This window comes from Haliotis asinina, chromosome 5, assembly GCF_037392515.1.
Source record: "Haliotis asinina isolate JCU_RB_2024 chromosome 5, JCU_Hal_asi_v2, whole genome shotgun sequence".
Taxonomy (NCBI): domain Eukaryota; kingdom Metazoa; phylum Mollusca; class Gastropoda; order Lepetellida; family Haliotidae; genus Haliotis; species Haliotis asinina.
The window spans coordinates 11,137,067-11,164,417 of record NC_090284.1 but is presented as its reverse complement, the minus strand read 5'-3'; the positions used below and the strand labels follow the sequence as shown (position 1 = coordinate 11,164,417).

General features: G+C 37.6%; 2 protein-coding genes and 1 long non-coding RNA gene across 3 annotated transcripts; 1 reads left to right on the top strand and 2 right to left on the bottom strand.

Moving 5' to 3' along the window:
* LOC137284428 (uncharacterized) lies at positions 1 to 10,817 on the top strand. Its single transcript, XR_010956903.1, has 3 exons — positions 1 to 59; positions 8,956 to 9,123; positions 9,449 to 10,817. It is a non-coding gene; the product is annotated as an uncharacterized lncRNA (long non-coding RNA).
* On the bottom strand, positions 6,672 to 8,905 carry LOC137283750 (very long chain fatty acid elongase 5-like). The gene is made up of 2 exons (XM_067815420.1): positions 8,716 to 8,905; positions 6,672 to 7,909 (listed from the first exon to the last, which is right to left on the bottom strand). The coding sequence occupies exons 1-2, from the start codon at positions 8,851 to 8,853 to the stop codon at positions 7,331 to 7,333; spliced, it is 717 nt and encodes a 238-aa protein (XP_067671521.1). The 5' UTR covers positions 8,854 to 8,905; the 3' UTR covers positions 6,672 to 7,330.
* A 2,526-nt stretch (positions 10,818 to 13,343) lies between the features above and the next one.
* On the bottom strand, positions 13,344 to 27,090 carry LOC137283678 (very long chain fatty acid elongase 5-like). The gene is made up of 3 exons (XM_067815324.1): positions 27,045 to 27,090; positions 17,855 to 18,000; positions 13,344 to 16,714 (listed from the first exon to the last, which is right to left on the bottom strand). Exons 2-3 carry the CDS (start codon positions 17,990 to 17,992, stop codon positions 16,136 to 16,138), a joined length of 717 nt encoding a protein of 238 aa, XP_067671425.1. The 5' UTR covers positions 17,993 to 18,000; positions 27,045 to 27,090; the 3' UTR covers positions 13,344 to 16,135.
* Positions 27,091 to 27,351: the final 261 nt, after the last annotated feature.

The following is a 27,351-nucleotide window of genomic DNA, read 5'->3' as shown; positions in this document are numbered from 1 at the left end:
TAGCACACAACTGACCTTCATACTGTCCTCTGGCTAATGGCTTCTTCCAGCTACGAAAGGTATGAGTCAAAGGCTGGAACTTTTGTTTTGGAAACATTTAATATTGATGAAATTTTGTATTATTGTTGATTTTCATTTGCCTTGTTAATTTCGCATATCGCTCAAATATTGATTATACGAGGTTATATTCTCTTCATATTGTTCATAACAATGGCGGAAGTGGTCAATGTTCAATCAAAAAGCAAAGCAGCAGGAGCTAGCATGTCAGACATTTTGGAGGCTTAGCTGAAAAATTCCCCAAAACACCATCGCGGAGTTGGCCAAAAACGTCGTCACCTAGTGTGAGTACGACTGTCGTCTGTTTCGAGCCGAGTGTGAAGTTAGAAGATTTGGAAAAAGAGTGTGATTATTGGAAACTGAAGACTTAAATTAGATATTAAACCTAAATTAAGGGCTGAAATAAGCGCCCTTGAACAGAATTTGACAACCTGTTTGACGTGGGTTGCACCCGTGTCGGTGGAGGACGGGATTCTGGTGGTTGAGGGCACTGGTTCCAGGAACTTCGACCCTGACTTCACCTAAACAGATAGTTGAATGGGCTCGGTTCAATCAATCAGCTGGTCTCGCCAAGCCTGGAGCTAAAACTAGGTGATACTCAAAACTGATCAAACTGTTAACTTTTTTCCTGCTTGGCCGAATTACTTTGAAATTATACTTTCAAATGCACAATTTCATGTCTGTTTTTGCCTGAGTCATATGCTCAGAAGGAGGTAGCTCAGAGGTCAGTCTGGTGCCAAAATTATTCTTTTAGCTTTTCTGCTGGGTATATCTTCTGAGTATCCTTGGTGCCGCAAGTTGGAGACCCACTTGTTTTTAGCATTGGCATAGTGATACACCGTGGTGTGTTCGGATGATGAACGTAATGATGACACTAACCAGGACTTATGAAATCCCCATTGATAAAAGCTCCAAACGTCAACTTGAAACCGATCTTGTTGATGCTGACCACAGACCGCCCAAACTGATGGTATTGGTCACGCTTCCTTACAGTTGACACTCTTGACAAGACTCTATTAAAGATAAACCCTTTTGAGGAATTAAGGGTGTTCAAGGTATCGTTGGGGATGATAAGAACACAAAATGCTTACGTTCGGGTGCACTGCTGGTTGAGTGCGGGAAAAAAACAATCAACCAGCCTGATGAGTGCACCGAGTAAAACGTTTTTCAACCCCAACATTTGTCCAAATGTTCCCAAATCACTGAAGGCAGGTTACTGTAACATTCAAATTAACACCTACATCCCCAACCCGCTCAGATGTGGATTTTAAAACATGCACCAACTGCTGATGATCAGGTGACCGTTCATCCTTCTCCAAAGATTGTCCAAGAACAAATGCAAACTAACAAGATTAAATTCACCCCCAAAATTAGTTTTTTTTTCCAAAGGCAAAAAAAATTGTGAAAGGTACTGAACTTAAAGACACATATGCGACAGTAACGACAATACCATCTACGTCAAGCTCTAAAGTATCTAATTTGTCCATTTCGCTGTCAAACAAAATAGACTTAGGTCAAAGGCAATTCTCCACAGTTTTTCAACCCAGCAATGGTTCCTTAAACTAGAGACTCACTTCCGGTTATGTCTGAAAATCAATCACAGCCATTTTCTGATCATAAATCTCAGTCGTCACTAGTCAACAAATTAGTAAAGGGAAAAATAAACCTAAGCCTCAAAAATACAAAGTGAAAGAACCCCGAAAGGATCAGAAAACAGAATTCCGTTATAAAACAAATACGGGTCTCTCGAGGATATGGACGTGACTGAAACCGTTCATTCCAGGGCACAGAGTTTGTCGCCCACGAAAAGGGGGAAGAGTAGATCCCCAATAAACCCTCCAATAATACTATACAGTAGAACAGTCGTGGACTATGAAGTATGGAACGGCCGTGGACTATGAAATATGGAACGGTCGTGGACTATGAAATATAGAACGGTCACGGACTATGAAATATAGAACGGCCATGGACTATGAAATATAGAACGGTCGTGGACTATGAAATATAGAACGGTCACGGACTATGAAATATAGAACGGCCATGGACTATGAAATATAGAACGGTCGTGGACTATGAAATATTCAACGGCCGTGGACTATGAAATATAGAACGGTCACGGACTATGAAATATGGAACGATCGTGGACTATGAAATGCAGAACAGTCGTGGACTATGAAATATAGAACGGTCGTGGACTATGAAATATTGAACGACCGTGGACTATGAAATATGGAACAGTCGTGGACTATGAAATATGGAACGACCGTGGACTATGAAATATTGAACGACCGTGGACTATGAAATATAGAACGGTCGTGGACTATGAAATATAGAACGGTCGTGGACTATGAAATATGGAACGACCGTGGACTATGAATTATGAAACAGTCGTGGACTGTGAAATATGGAACGTTCCTGGACTATGAAATATAGAACGGTCACGGACTATGAAATATGGAACGGCCGTGGACTATGAATTATGAAACAGTCGTGGACTATGAATTATGAAACAGTCGTGGACTATGAAATATGGAACGACCGTGAACTATGAATTATGGAACAGTCGTAGACTATGAAATATGGAACGGCCGTGGACTATGAATTATGGAACAGTCGTGGACTATGAAATATGGAACGGCCGTGGACTATGAAATATGGAACGGTCGTGGACTATGAAATATAGAACGGTCGTGGACTATGAAATATAGAACGGTCGTGGACTATGAAATATGGAACGGTCGTGGACTATGAAATATGGAACGGTCGTGGACTATGAAATATAGAACGGTCGTGGACTATGAAATATGGAACGGTCGTGGACTATGAAATATAGAACAGTCGTGGACTATGAAATATGGAACGGCCGTGGACTATGAAATATGGAACGGTCGTGGACTATGAAATATTGAACGGTCGTGGACTATGAAATATAGAACGTTCCTGGACTATGAAATATAGAACGGTCACGGACTATGAAATATGGAACGGCCGTTTACTATGAAATATGGAACGGTCGTGGACTATGAAATATGGAACGGTCGTGGACTGTGAAATATGGAACGTTCCTGGACTATGAAATATAGAACGGTCACGGACTATGAAATATGGAACGGCCGTGGACTATGAAATATGGAACGGTCGTGGACTATGAAATATGGAACGGTCGTGGACTGTGAAATATGGAACGTTCCTGGACTATGAAATATAGAACGGTCACGGACTATGAAATATAAAACGGCCGTGGACTATGAAATATAGAACGGTCGTGGACTATGAAATATTGAACGGTCGTGGACTATGAAATATGGAACGACCATGAACTATGAATTATGGAACAGTCGTGGACTATGAAATATGGAACGGCCGTGGACTATGAAATATAGAACGGTCGTGGACTATGAAATATAGAACGGCCGTGGACTATGAATTATGAAACAGTCGTGGACTATGAAATATAGAACGGTCGTGGACTATGAAATATGGAACGACCGTGGACTATGAAATATAGAACAGTCGTGGACTATGAAATATGGAACGGCCGTGGACTATGAAATATGGAACGGTCGTGGACTATGAAATATAGAACGGTCGTGGACTATGAAATATGGAACGGTCGTGGACTGTGAAATATGGAACGTTCCTGGACTATGAAATATAGAACGGTCACGGACTATGAAATATGGAACGGCCGTGGACTATGAAATATAGAACGGTCGTGGACTATGAAATATGGAACGGTCGTGAACTATGAATTATGGAACAGTCGTGGACTATGAAATATTGAACGGCCGTGGACTATGAAATATGGAACGGTCGTGGACTGTGAAATATGGAACGTTCCTGGACTATGAAATATAGAACGGTCACGGACTATGAAATATGGAACGGTCGTGGACTATGAAATATAGAACGGTCGTGGACTATGAAATATGGAACGGTCGTGGACTATGAAATATGGAACGGCCGTGGACTATGAATTATGAAACAGTCGTGGACTATGAAATATAGAACGGCCGTGGACTGTGAAATATGAAACGGCCGTGGACCATGAAATATGGAACGGCCGTGGGCTATGAAATATAGAACGGTCACGGACTATGAAATATAGAACGACCGTGGACTATGAAATATAGAACGGTCGTGGATTATGAAATATGGAACGGCCGTGGGCTATGAAATGTGGAACGGTCGTGGGCTATGAAATGTAGAACGATCGTGGACTATGAAATATGGAACGGCCGTGGACTATGAAATATGGAACGGTCGTGGACTATGAGATATAGAACGGTCGTGGACTATGAAATATGGAACGACCGTGGACTATGAATTATGAAACAGTCGTGGACTATGAATTATGAAACAGTCGTGGACTATGAAATATGGAACGGCCGTGGACTATGAAATATGGAACGGTCGTGGACTATGAAATATGGAACGGTCGTGGACTGTGAAATATGGAACGTTCCTGGACTGTGAAATATGGAACGTTCGTGGACTATGAAATATAGAACGGCCGTTGACTATGAAATATAGAACGGTCGTGGACTATGAAATATAGAACGGTCGTGGACTATGAAATATAGAACGATCGTGGATGATACGAAACTCCAGTTTGGACAAAAAGGATTTTGGATATATTGGAACAACGTGCAAGGACCAACACAGAGACTGTTTTTTAGGGGGGTATCGTTAAATTATCGATTCATGTACGTGCACCTTGACTTTGCCAAATAATTAGCTACGGGACCTACATTATTAACAGAAACATGTTTAAAATAGTTTGAACGGTTGATTATTTTCTAGCCTCTGAATACACGTTAATTTCAAACCAACTCTGTGCACGTCATGTCACGGCTTACAGAAAATCCGCCGCAATATGATGAAGACTGAAATGTCCCCAGATGAAGTGGCTAGACATCTTGGTGTCTACCGAAACACATCCCTATGAAGGTCAGCTTCAACATAATGAGAATGGGAACACGATCGAGATTTGCCTCGTACCGGCCGTCCACAACTGACGTCACGTCAGCAAGACAACCACATTTGGCTGACTCATCTAAGGAATGGATTCCAGTCTGCCTGTTTGACAATGCTCGAAACATTCCTAGCTTATGTCAATCAGCTTCAGGACTGCACTGAACGGACTGAGGGGGCACAAGGTCCGGGTTTGATGCCTGTAATTCGTCCAATTATGCTCCGTCAGCAGCAGGTACGTTTTTGCCTGGTGCATCTTCTTTGACAGGCATTTTAGAAGTTGTATAGATGAAGGAAAACCAAGCTCTGTGGATAGTCAACTTCTTTATTGCATTGGGTGCGACATTTCGGTGCTGGACTAAGGTGCACGCACCGTTATCGAGCAAGTGATACATGGAGTTGTAGCATAGAGAATATATACATAGCTGCAAGTGTGTATATACAATTGACAAGGTTGGTGTACATTGGATTGCTGGTGAGTGATTTGAGCAGAGTGTGCAGCTGTACAGAGTAATAGTTATTAAAACAATATGTTGAATGAGTTTATACAATAAAATAGTTGATGTATACTGACATGGTTGAAAAGAATAGGCTGATGTACATTGTTGTGGTTACAATGCATAAAAGGGAGCATGGAAGTCAGTGGACGGGGTATGGGTGGATTAGTGGTGATATTTTACTAGGTGGTGATAGGCTATGCCTGGTGCAGACAACATCTACTGTGCAACAAACAGGACTCGGGTGGTGTTTCTGTTCACTGGCGAGTAGAGATTTCACCTGGAAAGGTCTGATGAAAGAGAAAAGGTGTACACACGACAATGTGAACGGTATGCTGTTTGTAGACAGTTTGTTGACGAAAGCGTTATGGTATGGGCTGGAATCTCATATCATGGTCTGACACAACGAGTCATTGTCAGTGGCAATCTGGCTGGTCTGAGATGCAGGAATTACATCACTGGAAGTCATGTGCAGCCGTTCTTTCAGGCACAGAGGCGTAACTTCACGCTACACTAAGAGCATGCCCATCTAAATATCGCTTCTGTTGTGACAGATTTTTCGTGACAGCAAAACACCACTGTATTTCGTGTGAAAGTGGGCAGTGTTTCAGTGACCTTTCCAACAGGGAAAGTATTATTTAACACTTGTAGATTTGGTCAAACAATTTTCAAGCAAAGTTTTGTTTTATCAAGCAGTTTACTGAAGAACCATTACGTGTGCAAAGTCTGTGAGAGTCTAGATCGAAAACATGCCGCTTTTGTTTGCCCAGAGACCACATGGTTTAAGTCTCTGATTTTGCCCACATCATTTATTCCACAAAATACAAAATTCTCAAATAATACGACCAATAATTTCCACCCTTCGTAAACATGTCATAATAATTACATTTAAATCAAGGCAAAATCACCAAGATATTAACTAATCACCAACTCATTAAAACCTTTAGGACAACACAATTCTTTCATACTGAGACCGTTAATACGTCATGGGAGATGAACTGTAGTAACATGAATGAATCAAGCAGTGCTTGAACATTCGTTGAGTAGCATATATACTTTTCAGAGTGTGCCTATCACGCTTAATAAAAGGGAGCATAACTGCTTTTATTTATTTATTTATTTATTTATTTATTTATTTATTTATTTATTTATTTATTTATTTATTTATTTATTTATTTATTCAATTTTACTTATTTGTGTATTTATTTATTTGTTTGTTTTCCAAAGTGCGCATTTATTAACCACTTTTGACAGTTTATTTATTTAATGCCACACTCAACAATATTCCAGCTATATGATGCTGGTCTATTAGTAATAGAGTCTGGACCAGACAATCCAATGACTGACATCATCAGTATCGATCTATATATCTGGAGGCACAGACAATAGTGCAGTTGGATCGAATCCCCTCTAAGAGACCAATTTTAGAAGACATCATATGCTCTTGCACACAAAGCGTAAGGAAGTCCATTTTGAAGGTTATGGTGTGCTAAAAACAAATTGCAGTCTTTGATAAATCTGCCCTTTACACGAGACCTGCATCACTACGAGACAGTAATAAGGTTACTCTCGAGGATGGAAATTCTAAGCCAGTTTATTCTGATTAGATTATGAAATCTTGATTCTGAGTTTTAAACATCTGGCCTTCATCAAACATAACCTGAGCCTGTTGTTGTCAGAACTATATCTAGATGTTACAGTCAAAACCTCGTCAGAAACATGATGTTTAAAACACACTACTCTCTCTGGGACAATTTATCTGTTTTACTTTTATCTCTACCAGTACCCTGAACAAACACACATCAGTTTGACTTGATCTTGTCTTCAGGTTGTTTTCGTTTTCTAACATAAGCCCGATAATAGAAGTTGGAAAATAGAAAAGCCATGGCTGCTGAATAAAAAACGCTATAAATACAAAAACTGTGGTACACAATTCCATAAAATGATATAACGAAATCAATAAGAAATTGAACAATCTGCATCTGTGTAAGTAGCTTCCTCCACTGAGGAGGGTTGTTCGGTGCAACGGCAGTAAGACCATAGTACAAGTACAGAGCCACATGAATTAAAGAGTTCAGGGATTCGAACACAGCGATGCATGGGTAGGGGAAGCACACGTAGCCGAAGTTGCCGAGTAGCAGCATGCTGGAGTGGTGGAACACGTGGAGGAAGGAGATTTGGCGCTGACGATGTCGGAGGATCATGAACACTGTGTCCATTAGTTCAACGATCTTGGTCATGTAGTAGACCCAAAAGACAAAGGTCAGTTCTTCTGTTACTTCCTTGGAGTAAAGATAGCCGCTTTTGTAGACTCCACGGGTGAAGCCGTAGAAGGTGTAAAAGCTGGCCACGCAGCAGATGAAGTTGTGAACGACGAGTAGCTGCCGGAGACAACATTATAACACTTCATAACTATTTGAGATTGACATGTATTAAATATATAGGAATGTTGTTCATGAATATGTAGGTACATGATGATTTTAGTTGAAAAACGATTCATACTCCTAGACGTCATAGCAGTAGCACTTGTAGATCACGTTGAACAGGATCTTTTTATGATTACACAATGCCATTGTTTTAGAAAGTGGTCAAATGCAACATGTGTACATTACTAAGAAAGTGAAATCCCAAATATGACATATGTTTCAGGTTCTTTGTATAAGGAAATATTTCAAGTTTGATTCTGTGAGCAATAATTAAACACCCTGTTGTATGAGTACATGTATATATTCCTTGTCTGGTAGCATGAGTATATGTTACACATCTGTTTGTATGAGTATATATTACACGTATGGTTGTATGAGTGCATTTACATGTCTGGTTTTATGAATATATATCACATGTGTGGTTGTATGAATATATGTCACATGTCTGCTGTATGAGTATATATTTACATGTCCTGTAGTATGCGTACATATTACACATCTGATTGTAAGAGAATGTACTGATAAGCTGCTTGTGTGGCTTCATGTTTAGAAGAAAAAAAGAAAATATCCAAATAAATTTTAAGAATGAGAAAACATCATTGTAGAACTGAAGTATTCATTTCCCATTCTGGGTGGAAAGAAGGGAGGCACTCCATTATTTGTTGATGCTAGCTGACATTTACTTTCAGCCAGAGTAGTAGTTAGTCATAGAACGAAGAACACTTTCGTCCATCACTGATACATATCCTTAATTTACTTACCGGTTTGAGATTCAGTGGTTTTGTCCATTTCTGCCAGTAACCTGAGAGGGATATCATGAGGAGGTAGATGCAGAACAGAGGAAATGATTCCAAGTTTATAATATTGTGAAGTCTCATCAGAAAGTAGGACACATCCATTTTGCCTGCTGTAAGATATAATACAACCTGATTCACTTCACCAGAGCTGGGACATGTGGTGTTCTACTGATGAAATGACTGGCTTATATACTTTCATTGCAGCCAGTTCCCTGCTACATTGCGTCCGCTACCACCAATGCAAATCAACAGACGCAGGATATCTATTGGTGTTCACTGTCACAAAAGGTCGCCATTACACAGCATCTGCTACCCCCAATTACAATCATCGGGTTACAGTTTTGAAGATGGTAACACAGTACCAATGTCCAAGTAATTTTTTTTCATTTAAATGTTCTTTGTGTGTTGACATGTAATGGGTCCAATAATGTCCAACAAAATGAAGACGTATATTTTTATTACAAATATAGAGGGATTGTGTTTCTGTCACTATGTGCATCCTACACTCTCACTTCACGTCGAGTATATATGAGTAGCTATAATTGGCTTTATGGACTGCAATGTTTGGTATGTGATATTGTCGCAGTCTCCTCTTGATCAATGATTTTTATAAATACATGTTGTTGACACAGTCACATAAAATGTGTTTGACAAGTCTATTGTCATCATACTGTGCTTCCAATGTTATAATTTACAGAGAGCAGAAAGGAGCGTCAAAGGGATGCTGGGAGTGCATGGACAAACGTCTTGTACAAAGATTATTTTCAAAGAAGCTAAAACATATCACCACAATCTCTAGATGAGCTGGAATGTCTACAAAAAAGCATATGATTCTGTTCCTCACGAATGGATCCTGGCGTCTCTTTACTGTATTGACCTCCTCGAGTGACTGCTTGATTTACTCATGTCTTTAATGGGCTGCTGGACCTCCTCAGCATAGATCCCCAACACTGCTTACTCATCTCCTTGACATGAAGCTTTTTGCCAAAGTAGATACCAATTTGAAAGAAAGGTTCTTTTTATCCTTAACGATAATGGCATAACGTTTGGACTCGACAAATGTTATACTCTTCATCTGAAACGTGGCAAGGTAACTAATGATGGATCAGTCAAGTTACATTGGGGAGGAATCTTGCAGAAGATCAGGCGCACACCTATCATGTAATTCACGTTCGAGACAAGCTCCAGAATGCCCAGATTCACGACAAAGTTCTTCAAATCTCGCTCCAACAAAACATGGAGCTCAGAGTACAAAACCGCCAATACTTGTGCTGTTCTTTCTTATTTCTTTGGAGTAGCTGATTGGAAAGAAAGATATCCACAGTTTTGACTTCCTGAACAGGGAGATAGTGTCTAATAACCTCCCTCGTTCCTGTCACAATCGTCTATATGTGCGAATCAATACTTCAGGTCGGAGTATGATTAATGGAGAGGCTCTTCATGAAGGAACTTTAGTGTGTACTTTTGCACATATCTATTGATAGGATGATCCTCTGGTGATTCATGTCAGGACTCACGATGAAGCAAAGAATTCCGCAGCTGTTTTAAGCGTGCTAAGGTTGTTGGGCAGTATCTGAAATTTGGAACAGATTTTGTTGATGGCGATGTACTGCAGTGATGGGAGTAAACCAGGTGAAGTTCTTCACCAAGTCTGCCCAGAGTAGGTCATTTGTGGAATAAAATTTCTGAGAAATATTGTGTCTACATGCAGTTTGTGGAACAGAATATCAGTCCCACCAACTCCTTCGCGGCCGGTCTTAAATGTGAAATAGAAGTCTTTCTTTTTTGTTGTCCAGGACCAGTCACTTCTCACTCGCAACTGCCAACATATCATTCTTAAACAAAATATCAGTTAAAAATGTCGCCTTTGCAATGAATTTGCAAAAGGATACCTTCCACCATATCTTAAACGACACGGTGGCATGGCTTGCCTGTGGTACGACCGTGAACATGTCCAGAGCGTAATGGAAAGTGATGCTTTTAACCATCAGTGGAGTAGGTCAATATGCATCCTCAGAAGAATTCCAGCCAACATTTAATAAAGATTTGGTTCCCCCACAGCAAAAGTTCCTTTGGAACTTTTTATTCCATTATTTGTTCCTGTTCCTGTAATAATGCACATGTGGAACAATTATTTCGTTCCCCATACACAGAATATAATCCGGGTAAATAGGAGCTTCAGCACACATCCCAAAGTATCTAAAAGAGGGTTTTGTTTGTTGGGGTGGTTGGAAAGGAAAATGGGGGTTTTCCTACGGCATTTGGTCCATATGGAACAAATCCTGTGGCTATCAAGAAGCAATTATCATTTGTGATAATAGTAAATTATCCAATACAGTAGGACATTGGTTTGGTTTCATCTTTTATTAATGCATACATGTGTAGTTCAACTTAATGAATATACTCAAAAATACTACCCTGTCTCTTTTTATAACGATGCTCTCTTCTTGGTCTTTAATTAACCTTCACTATGTTTAACATCATATAAATCGATGGTCGTGTAACAGGGCAGCCTACACGGCATTAGATATGGTTCACCTTTCTTTTAAAATATGTGCATTTATTTCAAATTATTATTGCAAGGAGGCGTGTATAATTATCTACATTATGTTCAGCGGTCGTTGTATTTCAATTTGATCTACAGTTCTGGTAAACTTACAGTGATCAATATGGCACTCTCTGATGGATGCTAATTTCTGGTCACTAGTTATCACAAGCCTCATTGGAGCAGACCAGCCTTGATCTCATCCAATGCATATTGCTTCGAAGCTTCATCGAAACATGAAACACTTAGCCCTCCTTTACTTTTTTCGTTTTCTGCGACATTTTCATTGTACATGTATTTGTTTTCACTAATATATTCCGAAACGGAACATTTGCTACTCGGAACTAAATCCTCTTTACACCTCATTGTTCTCGGTGCCCTTGCTTCGATACCTCCTGCTCTCTTGGCGCAGATCAGAAGAGTGAACGGGTTCTGCACCCGGAACACGGACCTTCTGACTCTGGGTAATGCAGATGGCTGAGGTGTTGAGAAGTCTACATTTTCTCCGGAAAGTTCATGGTAGTTTCGACTAGTCTGCGTTTTCTGTGAGAAGTTCCATTCACTGTCTTGGCTGCCTATAGAGAGGGCAAGGGCACTGAGCTGATGAACCTTACCAGCCTGACTGTGCCAGGAACACCGGAACTCTCTCCGCTGCATATTGATTTTGATTTGTAAAACATAATAGTCCAAATATATTGCGCATGTATCCATGAACTTTGCACGCTATCAAATCAAAATTAAAAAGTAATGAAATTTAAGATGAAGCTAAATCTAAAAAAAAAATATGACCAGTCGACCTCTCTTGATATCTTGCTCTGTAGTTGTTCCAACACAGGGATGTTTTCAAGTCTGACGTTGACAGTGACATGAATTTCATTGTATATGAAATATGCAAAAGCTGTACTAAAGAAATTGCTTATTGAAAAACATTCAAGGGACGTATTGAAAGTCTGTGATGTAAATCCGGTGAATTCAAGTCGATATGCTGAAATCATCAGTGTTGCAGTGACCTTGAAAATTATGTGAAGCTCACCAAAACTGAATGAGTCCTGCGCCTTCATCAGATGAAGCTTGGTGTCAAATATGAAAAAATATCTAGTGAATGTTTCTTGTGATATCTTGCCAACTACCTTAACATTGAGGTTAACAAAGTGAAATCTTCAAAGTGTAACCATGACCTTGAAACTTGAGTGAAGGTCACCCAAATCGACAGGACCTTGTGCCTTCCCTAGATAAAGCTTGACATCAAATATGAAGAAGATCCAGTCATGGTTCTTGAGGTATCTCCCTGACGGCATGCTAGTCAACGAGATGAAATCTTCAAAGTGTCATTGTGGCCTTGAAACTTTTGTGAAGGTCGCCAAAATCGAGTGTATGGGCCCTGCACCTTCCTTAGTTAAAGCATGGTGTTGAATATGAAGAAAATCAGCTCTTAACATAGCTTAACATGCAGGTTAACATGTTGAAATCTTCAAAGTGTCGCCAGGACCTTGATCATTATGTGAAGATCACCGAAATCGACTGGGCCCTGCACCTTCCCCATATAAAGTTTGGTGTTGAATATGAAGAAAATGAACAGTGAACAGTTCTTGAGATATCTCACTTACAAGAGTAGTACCTTAAACACCCCTTGTGACCTTGAAATGAAGGTAAAGGTCACCAAACCAAACCTGACCAATTATGAAAAGATAGCCAACGGTTCTTAAAATATTCCAATTCGTATGTACAGACGTATGGGCGGACAGACGGAACCTAACACTATATTTCCTGCTCTACAATAACTGTGAAAATGAAGAATGACACCCCATGCATCACTACCCCGTCTTGTGTTTGGGGGTGCTGATAAAGAGAATGGTAATGCTGAAACGTTTGTAAACACTTATACTTCCTATCCAAATTGACACTTCTGGTTCCTCTACTTTTTTTTAGGAGAATATCACAAACGTCTTGTGGACTGGGCAACAAGGAAAGATCAATATCAAAGTGGAGAAGTATATTTGATCATACATGTACTAGTACATCAAGTGAAATAGAAAACAACAGTCACTGCAGTTGAACTTTTATTTAAAAAAATATCATGGAAAGATTGGAAAATACTAAAGGTCACAGACCAAAATTGTCCAGGTATAATATAATATTTGAAAAAAAAAAAATTGTCAAAATATATGTGAAATACATGGATGATTCTAGCACATATACAAGATGAGCAAATACCAATTACTAACTGAATGTGGTACTGAGTATTTAAGGGTACACATCAAGATCCACACAGATATCACGACTAATAGAATATGCTACACTATCTTAGGAACATAAACATCTGAAAAGTACTATGCCTGATTGTTCAGGTGACATTGATTAAGTTGGTTGGAAATATTGTTCAGTATCATACCCTCCAAAGTCAACCTTAATCAGTTGTAATCAACAAGATCAGAGGTAAATATGAAAGTAAATAATGTACATAACACTATTACAGTATAAAAATATACAAAATGAATAATTTAAGACCAAATTTTATGCAGTTCAAACAACAATCACTTAGAAAAGATATGTATGTATAAAAACTCACAAAATTGTATGACAACTCTTGCGAACTGTGTCAATAACTATTTGCATACTAACTTGAAGCACTCAGATGTTTTATCCAACTTTATAAACATGGATGAGACTGAAAAGCACACTGATATAAACTAGACAAAAAAGTTTGCTTACACACATGCATGATGGTTGCTAAATATGAAACAAGCATGAAATGGCTTTTTGATAGTGATGGCTATTGATATGAGTATCATTGCTGTATTTCGTATGTAAAGTTGCCAGTATTTCAGTGACCTTTACAGCAGTAACATTAGTTACATTTGGGATTACACTTTACCTGTTAAGTACAAGATTTTCTTTGGTTGAGTCCCATCCAGGATCTGAGGTAGGCACTTACTCACCTGCACACAAAGTCATCTGTCTAACCCACTCAGTCTCCATCGCTTCCACAGGGAATCTGTGCTTTACTGAGGAAGTGTAATCCCCAATATAACATATTACATTTGACCACTTTCTAAATGACATTGTGTATTTATTCTTTTTCAGAAGAATAAGTATTTTCATAGCACTTGTACTTTAGTAAGTCAAACACAATTTTCAGACCCAGTGAAAATCTAGATCAAGAAGAACTTACTGCTTTTGTTTGCCCAGAGATCACATGGTTTAAGTCTTTGATTTTGCCCACATCATATATCCCACAAAATACAAGTCTCAAGTAAAGTGCCGATGTGCTCTATACAATCAATGCTGTCCACTCTGTCACAAAAGAACAAAGGCATCTAAATAAAACAAATATGTCCATAATATATAAATAATCAACAAGATCATGAATAAACATTTCAGACAACACACTGAGGCAGGAACATGACAGAATCAAGTGGTGTTGAAACTACTTCGGAGTAGTGAACATACACTTCAGAGAACTTGTAAAATTGTTCTTTAGATGATAAGGCCAGTTCAATGGAATGTTTCACTGACATTTAATAAGTAAGAGCTCTCTTATTGCTGCTCTCCATGCATAACTGTTTATCACAAATATCTTCAAGAATGGAAAAGAAGCATACAAAAGGTCTGCATAAATTGATGTGATATGCAAGCACTCATATATACTGAGAATACTTTTAAAATGAGCAAAAGCCCACATGACTTTCATACAGTTCACATTTATTACCGATAACTTTTGCCAGTTTGTTCATTTATTTAATACCACACTCAACAATATTCCACCGATATGGTGTTGGTCTGTAAATAATAGAGTCTGGACCAGACAATCCAATTATTGACATCATCAGCATCGATCCATATAACTGGAGCCACTGATGACAGTGCACTTGAATCGGACCCCTTCCGACCCGTGAAGGTCCGGGGTAGAATAGGTCTTCAGCAACTCATGCTTGCCATAAAAGCCGACTATGCTTGTTGTAAGAGGTGACTAACAGGATCAGGTGGTCAGGCTCGCTCGCTGACTTGGTTGACTCATGTCATCGGTTCCAAGTTTCGCAGATCAATGCTCATGTTGTTGATCACTGGATTGTCTGGTCCAGACTCGATTATTTACCAACCGCCGCCATATAGCTGGAATATTGCTGAGTTCAGCGTAAAACTAAACTCACTCACTGACTCACTGACCCCTTCCCTGAGACCTGAAAAGTTAACATCAACCAGCGTCTCATATACTCTTGCACACATAGTGTAAAGATATCCAAACTGCATTGTTAAAAAAACCCAGCACGATCCAGTGTGATAAAAATATATTTCAATCTCTGACGGCAAGAACGGCTGGGCAGTCTTGTAGTCTAATGGTCACAGCATTTGTTCATTACGCAGAAGACCCCAGTTCAGTTTCCCAAATACAGGTACAATGTGAGAAGCCGATTTCTGATGTCCTTACCATGATAATGCTGGAATATTGCTACTCAGTCACTCACTGCAGGAATAAAAACTAAAATGTGCCACACATGCTCTATGTAATGAGTATCATTATGAAACACTGATAAGATTATTCCTGAGAGTGGAAAATCTGCATTAATTTAGGCTCATTAAATGTTGAAACCAACTTTCACGACTTATCTTATATCATTGGGTGCTGATAATCTTCCACCATCTGGCCTTCATTAAACATAATCTGAGCCTGTTAATGTCACAATTATATCTAGATGTTACGATCAAAACCTGCACTGTACAGAAATGTGATGTGTAAAATACTTTAAATGCTCGAAAACACCACTTTCACTCAGGATAATGGAAAATGGAGAGTATCTTCTTTACATTTACTCTGGCAGTACCATGAACAAACACACATCAGTTTGACTTGATCTTTTCTTCGGGCTGTTTTCGCTTTCGAATATAAGCCTGATAATAGAAGTTGGAAAATAGAGAGGTCATGGTTATTCCATAAAAAAGGCTATAAATACAAAAATTATGGTACACAAATCCATAAAATGCTACAACAAAATCAATAAGAAATTGAATAATCTGCATCTGTGTAAGTTGCTTCCTCCATTGAGGAGGGTTGTTCGGTACAACGGCAGTAAGACCATAGTAGAAGTACAAAACCACATGAACCAGGGAGTTGAGGGATAGGAAAACAGCGATGCACGGGTAGGGGAAATATAAGTAGCCAAGGTTACTGAGTAGCAGCATGCTGGAGTGGTGGTAGACGTGGAGGAAGGAGATCTGGCGCCGACGATGTCGGAGGACCATGAACACTGTGTCCATTAGTTCAATGATCTTGGTTATGTAGTATATCCAGAAGACAAAGCGCAGTTCTTCTGTTATTTCCTTGGAGTACAGATGGCCGCTTTTGTAGACTCCACGGATGAAGCCGTACAGGGTGTACATACTGGTCATGCAGCAGATGAAGTTGTGAAGGATCAGCAGCTGGCGGAGACATTATAAGACTGCATAACTATCTGAGAGTGACACATATCTAATATATATGAATATTGTAAATGAATATATAGGTACATGATGGACTTAGCTGAAAAGAGATGTTTGTGTAAGGAAATATTACAAGTCTGATTTTATGAGCATGAAATAAACATCCTGTTGGATGAGTATGTATTAATTGTTTGGTTGTTTGAGATACATTTATTAAGATGTATTACTAATCTGGCTGTATGTTTGCCAGTCATATCAGTCCTACCTGATACAGTAGTCTCGGGATGATATGATTGGCAAAAGGAAAATTCTCATGTAATAAACTCTTTATTTCATATCTGAGTATGAGTACCAGTATTTGTTACTCGCCATGGAAGATACTGCAGTGTAATATTTTTATGGCAATATTGCACTAGTGTAATACCACTTGACGTATGACATCAAAATGGTTCAAAGTTGTGACGTCACAATGCTAATGCCGATGTCGCAATTTTACTAGACCTTGCTTGACTCGCGGAGAGCTGAGAGTCCTCACACAGTAGGGAATTTCACGGCAGTTTCTGTCAATTTATGTTGGCGAGTAATAAACAGAATACTAAATTCGCTTCTGTGAAATATCATTTTTACTAAACTCGTTAAAGATTTAGTATCAAACTCACTTTCGCTCATTTGATACCAGATCATTAACTCGTTTAATAAAAATGGTATTACACGGAAGGTCGTTTAGTATCCTCTATAAATTACTTCTCATAGCATTCGTACCTCTATGTTGGAGTATAGGGGTAAAATAAAAAAAATGAAATGTCGTTAAGCTTGCCTGATTTATGTTTTGCATATTCAGAATACTATGAACATAATCAATAACATTTCAAAGGAAAAGAAGAAAACAAAATTAATAACTTTTGCCTAAATGAAATAAGCATGAAATTTGAGAATGACTCAGGAATATGTATTATTATTCCTGTTGTATGGCTTCATATTTAGAAAAATAGAAAATATCCAAACATCATTTTAAGAATGAGAAAAGATTATCGAACAGAAGCCTCTAAATCCAACCTATTATTGTTGCTGCTATCTGACATTTACATTCAGCACAAGCAAATCACTTTCATCCATCAATGATACGTGTGATTTACTTACCGGTTTGAGATTCAGTGGTTTTGTCCATTTCTGCCAGTAACCTGAGAGGAATATCATGAGGAGGTAGATGCAGAACAGAGGAAATGATTCCAAGTTAATAACATAGTGAAGTCCCATCAGAAACATGGCTTTGTCCATCTTGCCTGCTGTAACAAATAATACAACCTCAGATTCATAATATATGGATAACAACTATTCTTTATTTGAACTTTCAAAGCTAATTCTTGCTCTTTCATCCGGTGAATCATCATCTGTAGAAACAGCCACACACAATATCCACAGTGAACTGTGCCCAGAACACATATTAAGTTTCCAGTGTCAAATCTGTTTGGAGAAGAGACCATTTCTTCACGCATCCAAACTTATTTTAACATTATGATACTTGGTTGTCATTTTCTGACAGACCGATAAGATAAGATAAGATAAGATAAGATAAGACAAGATAAGATCATTTTATTATCCCAGAGGAAATTCTTTTTGTATAAAAAAAGGCCTCAAAATGAATATATACAAAATTCACAAAAACATACACAATAGTTATGTGCACAAAATGAATGCTGATGATAAATGAATGCTGATAATAATTAACCACATAGGTAAAGAGGCTAACTTAGTCGTTATTGCTATTCTCAAACATTTGTTGCATCAAAGAAATGAATACTGGAACGTACGACGGACTGTCGAGCTTTGTTTGTTTTAAGGGAATGTAATCAAAATCAGTGGAGACAGAGAGCATTGTTGATGTGACCATGATGACAGTATAAACTATAGTGCTTTACTGGTAGTGATGGACAGCATTGTTAATGTGACCATAATGAGATTATAAACTATAGTGCTCCACTGGTAGTGATGGACAGCATTGTTAATGTGAACATAATGAGAGTATAAACTATAGTGCTTTACTGGTAGTGATGGATATTGTTGTTAATGTGACCATAATGAGATTATAAACTATAGTGCTCCACTGGTAGTGATGGACAGCATTGTTAATGTGAACATAATGAGAGTATAAACTATAGTGCTTTACTGGTAGTGATGGATATTGTTGTTAATGTGACCATAATGAGAGTATAAACTATAGTGCTTTACTGGTAGTGATGGACAGCATTGTTAATGTGAACATAATGAGAGTATAAACTATAGTGCTTTACTGGTAGTGATGGATATTGTTGTTAATGTGACCATAATGAGAGTATAAACTATAGTGCTTTGCTGGTAGTGATGGACAGCATTGTTAATGTGAACATAATGAGAGTATAAACTATAGTGCTTTACTGGTAGTGACGGACAGCATTGTAAATGTGACCATAATGAGATTATAAACTATAGTGCTTTACTGGTAGTGATGGACAGCATTGTTAATGTGAACATAATGAGAGTATAAACTATAGTGCTTTACTGGTAGTGATGGATATTGTTGTTAATGTGACCATAATGAGATTATAAACTATAGTGCTTTGCTGGTAGTGACAGACAGCATTGTTAATGTGAAGATAATGACAGTATAAACTATAGTGCTTCATTGGTAGTGACGGACAGCATTGTAAATGTGACCATAATGACAGTACAAACACTGGTGTGTTTACTGGTAATGACGGATAGCGTTGTTGATGTGATCATAATGAGACTTTAAATTATAGACCTTTACTGGTAGTAACAGAGAGCATTGTTGATGTGACCATGAGGGCAGTATAAACTATAGTCTGTTTACTGGTTGACAAAGAGCATTGTCGTTGGGCACATAATGAGAGTATAAACTATATTCTGTTTACTGATTGACAAAGAGCATTGTCATTGGGCACATAATGAGAGCATAAACTATAGTGTGTTTACTGCAAACTCACTTAAATGAAATGGCATATATACATTTGTGGAAACACTATGGTGATTTGTGTTCTGGGCATGATTCATGGATACTATGTGTGGTTATTCCTCTAACACAGGTACCCGGTATACATACTCCACAGCACTACATATCATCTGCTACTTTTCACCTGTAGGCCTGTATCAAGTCAATCACTTTCACATATATTCAATGGGTCCCTGAAGTAATGTGGCAGCAGTCTGAAGTTCTGGCTTGTCAATGAGCCTTGTAATACACAGTATAGTCCATTTGGCTCAAAAGCGAACTAATAAACATATAATTTGTGATGTTACCTGCTAGAAATACCAAACTGTGGGAATTTGTTAGGTACATCATGTTATTAAGAGCCAATACACATGCTTCAAACAGTACAAAATTAACACTGAGATTTTTGGTAAGATAAATACATTGTTCACTGGTCCCTTGAGGCCCATGGGTTTTTGTTTTGTGATGGTTTTTTTTAGGCCCATGGGTTGATGTACCCTTGATGTTTACCTTCCCTGAGCCCGCCATCCATTAGCCAACGTCCCCCTCATGACGAGTGAACAACTTTTGTTGTGTAACATGTGCCTCAGCCTTGCAGACAAATACCTTCCACATGTGTCAGTTTCAGGTAACAGCAAACAACATTATAGCCAAGACAATTTGACATTTATAACGGCAAATACATGCACAAAAGGCAAACAGCTAAAGTGGTTTCATTTTAGAATACTTATAATATTTACATGACCAAATACAAGTTGTGTTTAATGAAATATGCAGATTCTCCCTTGTACTCATTCTGTAAATACACTCCTGAAACAACGCTATATTATACATTATACAATGTCCATATACTGTGAGCATATGGAAGGAGGTATCCAGTTTGCTTGACCTATTATCTGAGGGAAAATATTAACTTTTCTCGGGAAAAAACTGTATTTGATTTGAAAGGTAACAACAATAATTTACTTGGGTCATCTTTCTAATTGTTAAGTATACACCGTATGAAATAAGCTTAAAAGTTATAAAGCCAATTTTTTAATATTTTCAGTGGGAAATACAAGATTATTCAAAATCCAAAACATATATAGCCTTTTCAAATGTTAAATGGGAACACAATTTTATACTTTTTGATCTTCCTTTCATACACTACCCATGAAGATCCAGGTTAGAACTGATCTTCAGTACCTCATGCTTGTCATAAGAGGTGACTAACAGGATGGGGTGGTCAGGCTCACTGACTTCGTTGACATGTCATTGTATCCCAATAATGGTCATCAATGCTCATGCAGTTGATCAGTGGACTGACTGGTCCAGATTATTAGTTTTCAGTATGTGATTAACAGACTGCTGCATATGGCTGAGTGCAGTGTAAAACCAAATTCACTCACTCACCGACCTTTGATATACTTTTCCAATATCATGTATCCTTGATGTATCTTTATAACAATATAAAGAACTCGACATTTACAAAAATAATATATACATACATCCTACTGTAGAATCACTGTTTTGTTTGTTTTATATCTGTCTGCTGTCAACCATGCTAATTGGTGTAGCAACCTGGCCTCCGAAGCCTGGCCACCAATTCCCCATATGAAGTGACAACACATGCAGTTAATGCATGTAGCACACTCGTGTCTGTATCCCTGTAGTGGTAGGCGGATAATTAACAATGAAGACTTGTGTCCTTTGTTGGCCAAGTGAATGAAAAGACTATACCTATTGTATATCCTGTCATATATTGGCTATGCAATAAAAATGTCATGATCATTGTAACTGTGCAGGATTTCTATATAGTAAAGTGTAACATGTGTATTTATTGAAAAGTGTTGTACTACATGCTTGAAAGAACTTTACATTGTAGCATGCAATAATTGCATTTGTTCTAAAATGTAATGTACAATGCAGATGGGAAATGAATACAATTAAAAAAACAAAAACAAAAAAATAAATTGCAGTGAGGTAACTTGTTGGTTAGACAGCTGTGAGATTGGAGAGCCAGGCTGAGTTAGTATATGGTTACAAGGTATGAAGCTGTTCCTAATGTCATATGTCTTGATATTACAAGACAAATGTTATGAATAACAACTGGAATAGTTCTTGTCGCTTCTTTAGCTGGATTCTGCTCCAGAATGGACAAGAGTTAGCCCAGAAACATCATGGCTGCTGATACAGATATCCTATTTTGCAAATGCTCTCAGATTTTATGGATAATTCCAAGTGTTTTCAAGAAGTCCTCAAATATTGTTCATTCACTCATAAATGGACCTCCAAGGAACAAAGAGACATGCATCCATTCTATTTTTTTTTTATTTGTCCACAAATGCCAGCAAACCATGACATTTCCTGCATCATACTGCCTCTTTCTGACCATATTCATGCACATCTCCATAATGTCCTACTTAATACATTTAAAATAGAACCCAAACAACTAGAGGTGGTAGGGTATTCTAGTGGTCAAAGGGCTTACTTCTTAAGCCAGAGACCCTTACTAGGTCCCAACACGGGTCCCCTACCTTGATTTTGTTGGAATGCTACTAAAAGAGTCACAGAACTTTGCTCACTCACTAGTTAAAACTATTTTGGATTATGGTAGGAACAAAGATTTAGCTAGGTCACCATTTTACTTCTGCTCAATCAGATTGTCACGACAATTAGCTATTTAGTGATTCTGATGATGATTCATACCAACATAGTGTATTGTTTCAGGGTAGAGTAAAACTGATTTTAACAGTACAAAAAGAGTTGCATCTCTTTGACCAGCCCATGACTTTAGGCACATTTGACTGTGATGAGATGAGTTATCTTCCTTGGTGTACTAGGCTTCACAGGGATTTTCAAGATTCAGATGGTGGGGAAATGGAGTTGCACATGCAGAACGTTTTCCTTGTCATATCTTGACAATCTTAGGTTCAAGAATCTATGGAAGGCTAATTCAGTCATAAACATTTATAGTTTGTATTTCTGATCTTCAGTGGAGAAAGCAAGACACTATGAAAATAGTGGGCAAAGGAGGTATCACATGACATGACGCGTGATATGTGCCTGTTGATGATGGCTTTTTCTTTTTTACTTCACAACTTAACAGTGGACCATATGTTACATTTGAGATTACACTGTTTTCGTAAAGCACAAATTCTAGTACTTTTTTGGTTGAGTCACATCTGGGATTCGAACCTGCGAGCACAAAATCAGACTCCTAATTGCCAGCTAACCAAGCAAAAAAGTTGGTTATACAATCCGATTATACATCTTGTAAGTCAATTTTTCAGTGAAGATGAAAAAGAATTAAGTGAGACGGAAGCACCACTTGGTCATAGTTGATGTTTAAATAATTTTAAAATAGACAATATCATTTTAACAACAATACTATTTGTCAACTAATTGTGATACCATCCAACCAGTATACCCATTGCTATAAATAAATGACCAGTCCCTTACAAAATATGTTTTTGAAATGTGGTTGCAGCTCCTTTAGTTGGTGACTGCAGGGTGTGTGGGATTTTTAAAAAATGCTGCTTATGCTGCAGATGGGGGAAAATAGAAATTATCTGCTACAAAAAATCCCCTGAAATTATTTTTATGAAAAAAAAAACAAATAGGACCATAGTTCTCATTCATAGCGTTTCAAGTTACCATGTTTGATCCCAGCCTGATCAAGTGGAAATAATACATGTACATAAGCAATGCAGATAAGTTATTCCCTGAAAATGTATATTCCTTGTCATAATCTTAGAAGGACTTTCACAGCACACATTACTGATGCCGGTGTGCATAACTGGACAAAATACATAACAATAAATGTAAGAAGTAGTATAATTGCCACTGTATTTGGCACATGACGTCATGAGCGGAAAGGTCATATGAGTTCCAGTGGAATATGCATAATGGCCAAAGCTCAGAAAACAGAAACTGTTTTCACAATTAAAACATAGATAAAAAATGTTTGAATTAGCAATTGGGGTACATGTTTCTGATGACTTTATCTTTCACCCTGCAAATGACAACAATTGTCATCTAGCCTCTTTAAAGAGTATAACAATCTATTCTGTCTTGGTACTCTCAAGACTAACACATGACAAAAATACTGTCTTGCCTTACCTGAGCACCAAACTGGAGAGCCTAAGACATTCAGTGAGCTCACACAGATATGTCAAATAGCAACATGAATGCTATCTTAACTGAAACTGTGTCATAAGTTCTTGCTGAGTCATGTGTGCCACTGGCATCAACTGACCTAGATAGTCAGCTGTAATCAATATCTTATAATGCAGGTTGAGAAAGTCACTAATTAACAGACATCTTAACTAAATTTGATAAAACTAACTTTCCATAAATATAAATCAACATAAAGCATCATTTCATGTCTATATTAGCAGCCATGGAAAGGTTTGCAGGTCGCTATAAATGATTCCACTTGTTTTACTGAATATTCTTCTCTAAAGTCTGCAAAGGTACTAAGTGAAAACATTTATTTAAACCTATGGAATGTTTTCAGGAAGTCACTGATGGCATTATCACTGAAAAAAACTTTCTTTTAAATATTCTATCATGTAAATAACCAATACTCATCATTATCTACAGACATTTAGGTTCTGAAGTGGAAAACATTGGGATCCAAATTAACAAATGTCTAATTACAATCATATTTCAACATGAACAATATACAGTTCTTAATATAGCTGGGGGAAGCCACAAAGAGTCAGTACAACCCTCGGGATTGAGGTGAAGAGCTAACATTAGTATAAGTGTCTTAACACAATTGACTTAATTTACCACAATAAAAAGAATGTGGTTGGCTATTCCTACATAATGGGGTGTGTCCTACAGTAATGAAATGACTACAGTGGAGCACTTAATCCACTCTGAATCTGCTTGGAAGGAGATTATGATATTACAGTCAACATGTTTGTAGGAGGCTTGATCGCAATGAGCCTAAATTGAAGTATTAGCTAAATGTTATTCTTTTATACATAATTACAACTTTACTTATAAAAACAGATCAAGGATATTTAGTATACTATGTAGATATTAGCTTCTATTGAATAGGGTGTATGAGAGATGGGTTCCTGTTACCAAAGGCTACGATTTATGAAGAAACAACCAATTACTGTGTAAGACAAACTTTATATATGTTTGAATGTTAGAGATGGTTCTTTGTACCAAAGGCTATCATTTGTATATAAACTGTTACTGAATAGGCTGAAATTAATATATATATTTTCCGATTGTGTCAACCTAATATATACTTTTTGTGGATTTATAATTAATAATGGAAATTTGATAATTGCTGCTCTGTTACAGAAACAAAGAAACTGTTACAAACATGAAATTTACAAGTTTAGGGCAGAGAATCATATACTATTCAGTCAAAAACCTGGATTCTGAAGAACTTGTGAGCAGATTAATATTGAAACAAAGCTAGAAATGAAATGAGCTTTCGGCAACTTGGATAAGACCTTTTTGTTGATCCCAGTGTTTGTATGAATAATTCATGATATTTCATGAATACTTTAGATGTCGGAAAAAGGATATTGTCAAAAACATGTCTCAACATGAAATGCCATGAAATATGATGGTGCACTATAGAGGAATCGATACTTTCATTCATATACTGAGCATGAATCAATATTCTTTCAGCTATCAACTGATGAACAAAAATGCATTGTCATGTTAAGCTTGGTTAATTAAGACCACAGTAACCAGTACTCTTTATCTCCAAATCTGTTTGGCTGGACGTCATGCTTCAGTTGGTAACAAGGTTAGAGTCTGTTTGAAGAATCACCAAACCAGCCATTGGGAGAATCAGATAAAAGAAATGACTGCTTTACATTTGTAAGACCCTGGAGCAAGGGTGACTTGCAAAATCCGAACAGCCATCTGCACATGCGTGCAGCTACTGTATATAATTACTACTTCACACTGAACACTAGCTTGAATGAAGATACTGTATCTCTTCATTCACTCTTGCCTGTTAAACATGTCTGTGCGTGGGAAACAGAAAACAGAACAAAAACAAAGAAATTAAAGGGTCAAATCCAACCACTCAAAATGTACTATTAAATTTTCATACTGAAACCCCAAAGGATTGTTTAGTTTGAATTGTGCTCATTCTGAGTCACACTTACAAAGATACGTGAATATGTTTAACAACACATTTGCAGTCATACTTATTGTAGTTTCATAATTAATAACCTCTAGTTCCACTTCATTTAATAGTTGTGTTTATTGCTAATTTTTATTGATCCTGTCATTATCTGGAACTACAAGTATTTCACAAAATTTCACACAAACAAAGATCAGCCGTACAAAACACACCTGATGATAAAAATAAAAAGCATGCAGTGTATGTGTCCATCATTTCTACTATTACCACCTCAGACAACCAGTTTGATCTTGTCAGATCATAGGTTTTCTGACGTTGTACTTTTATGGACTGCATGGTTTACTCTTGAATGATAAATGTTGTGTTTAGGAAAAGGTTTCATTTTATAAATGTTAGTGAGATGTTTTCAGGTCATTTATGTGAATAGAAAGATATCAATGAAATTTTGTACATGTCTGAAAACATAATAAGAGGATACACTGCTTGTAAATATGTTTTATGAAAATATCTAATTAGCAATAGCATTCACTTTACCTCTGTGTACACAATTTGAGGCCTATTTGACAGAGTATTCATTGAAATACAAACTACAACTTTGATATGGAGAAAATCAAGCACTGTCAAATATATTCCAGTGTTGTTGGTTTTCAGACGCTTAAGAAAATTTTTCATTTTCTTGATTATATAATACACATGTCACTAGATTATTTGAAGAAGTTTATATTCAACAAAAGTCACAATCTGCATATTTACATTATGTATGTGAGGCAACTTGCCTCGTTATAGTAGAAATAAACACTGCCGTCCGAAAACACATCACACAGGACGTCAGCAAAGCATACACCTAATCCGACGACAGGAAAAATAACTTAATAAGGCGCTGACATTAGAATGTGTGTTGCTGCATAAGATTTGCACAATGGAGTGGTATACGAACTATAAAACAAATCTAGAACAGAAACACTGAATTTTTCTATGAATCCGATGGGTTACCAAGGAACAGTAAAATATCCTATGGGTAGACCTGCCACGCCCTAAATCTCCTCGTTTTCATTCAAGTCTGCTCAAATCTGCCACTCACTGGCAAACATCTTACCGGGTATCAAGCGGTAAGTGTTGGGTCAAAAGATATGCATTTTCATGCATGAAAATAGCAATGCAAAGTATCTGCTCTTGCATTAGCAAATCAAGCTAAAACAAAACTTAGACAGCATAGACTGAAACTTACCCAAAACTTACTGAAACCCGCTCCGGCACACCTGAGCATTTGACAGCAGACGCTTTTTGTTCCCGGAAGTATACTTTTTATTTCAAAGATATGTTCTAAAAACGTTGCTCCAATATTCAAGTGCTTTATTGTAACAAATCCCATAACATCATTTTTAGATATTTTGTTTATCACATTAATATATACATTATTTTATTTAAATTATGAAGAAAGTGCTGCAGGCGAAAATCAGGCGATTAATCATTTTGAACTAACAAGTATTGTGTTTATAAGGATTAGTTGTTAATTAAATGTCTTCAAGAAAATGTGCCACG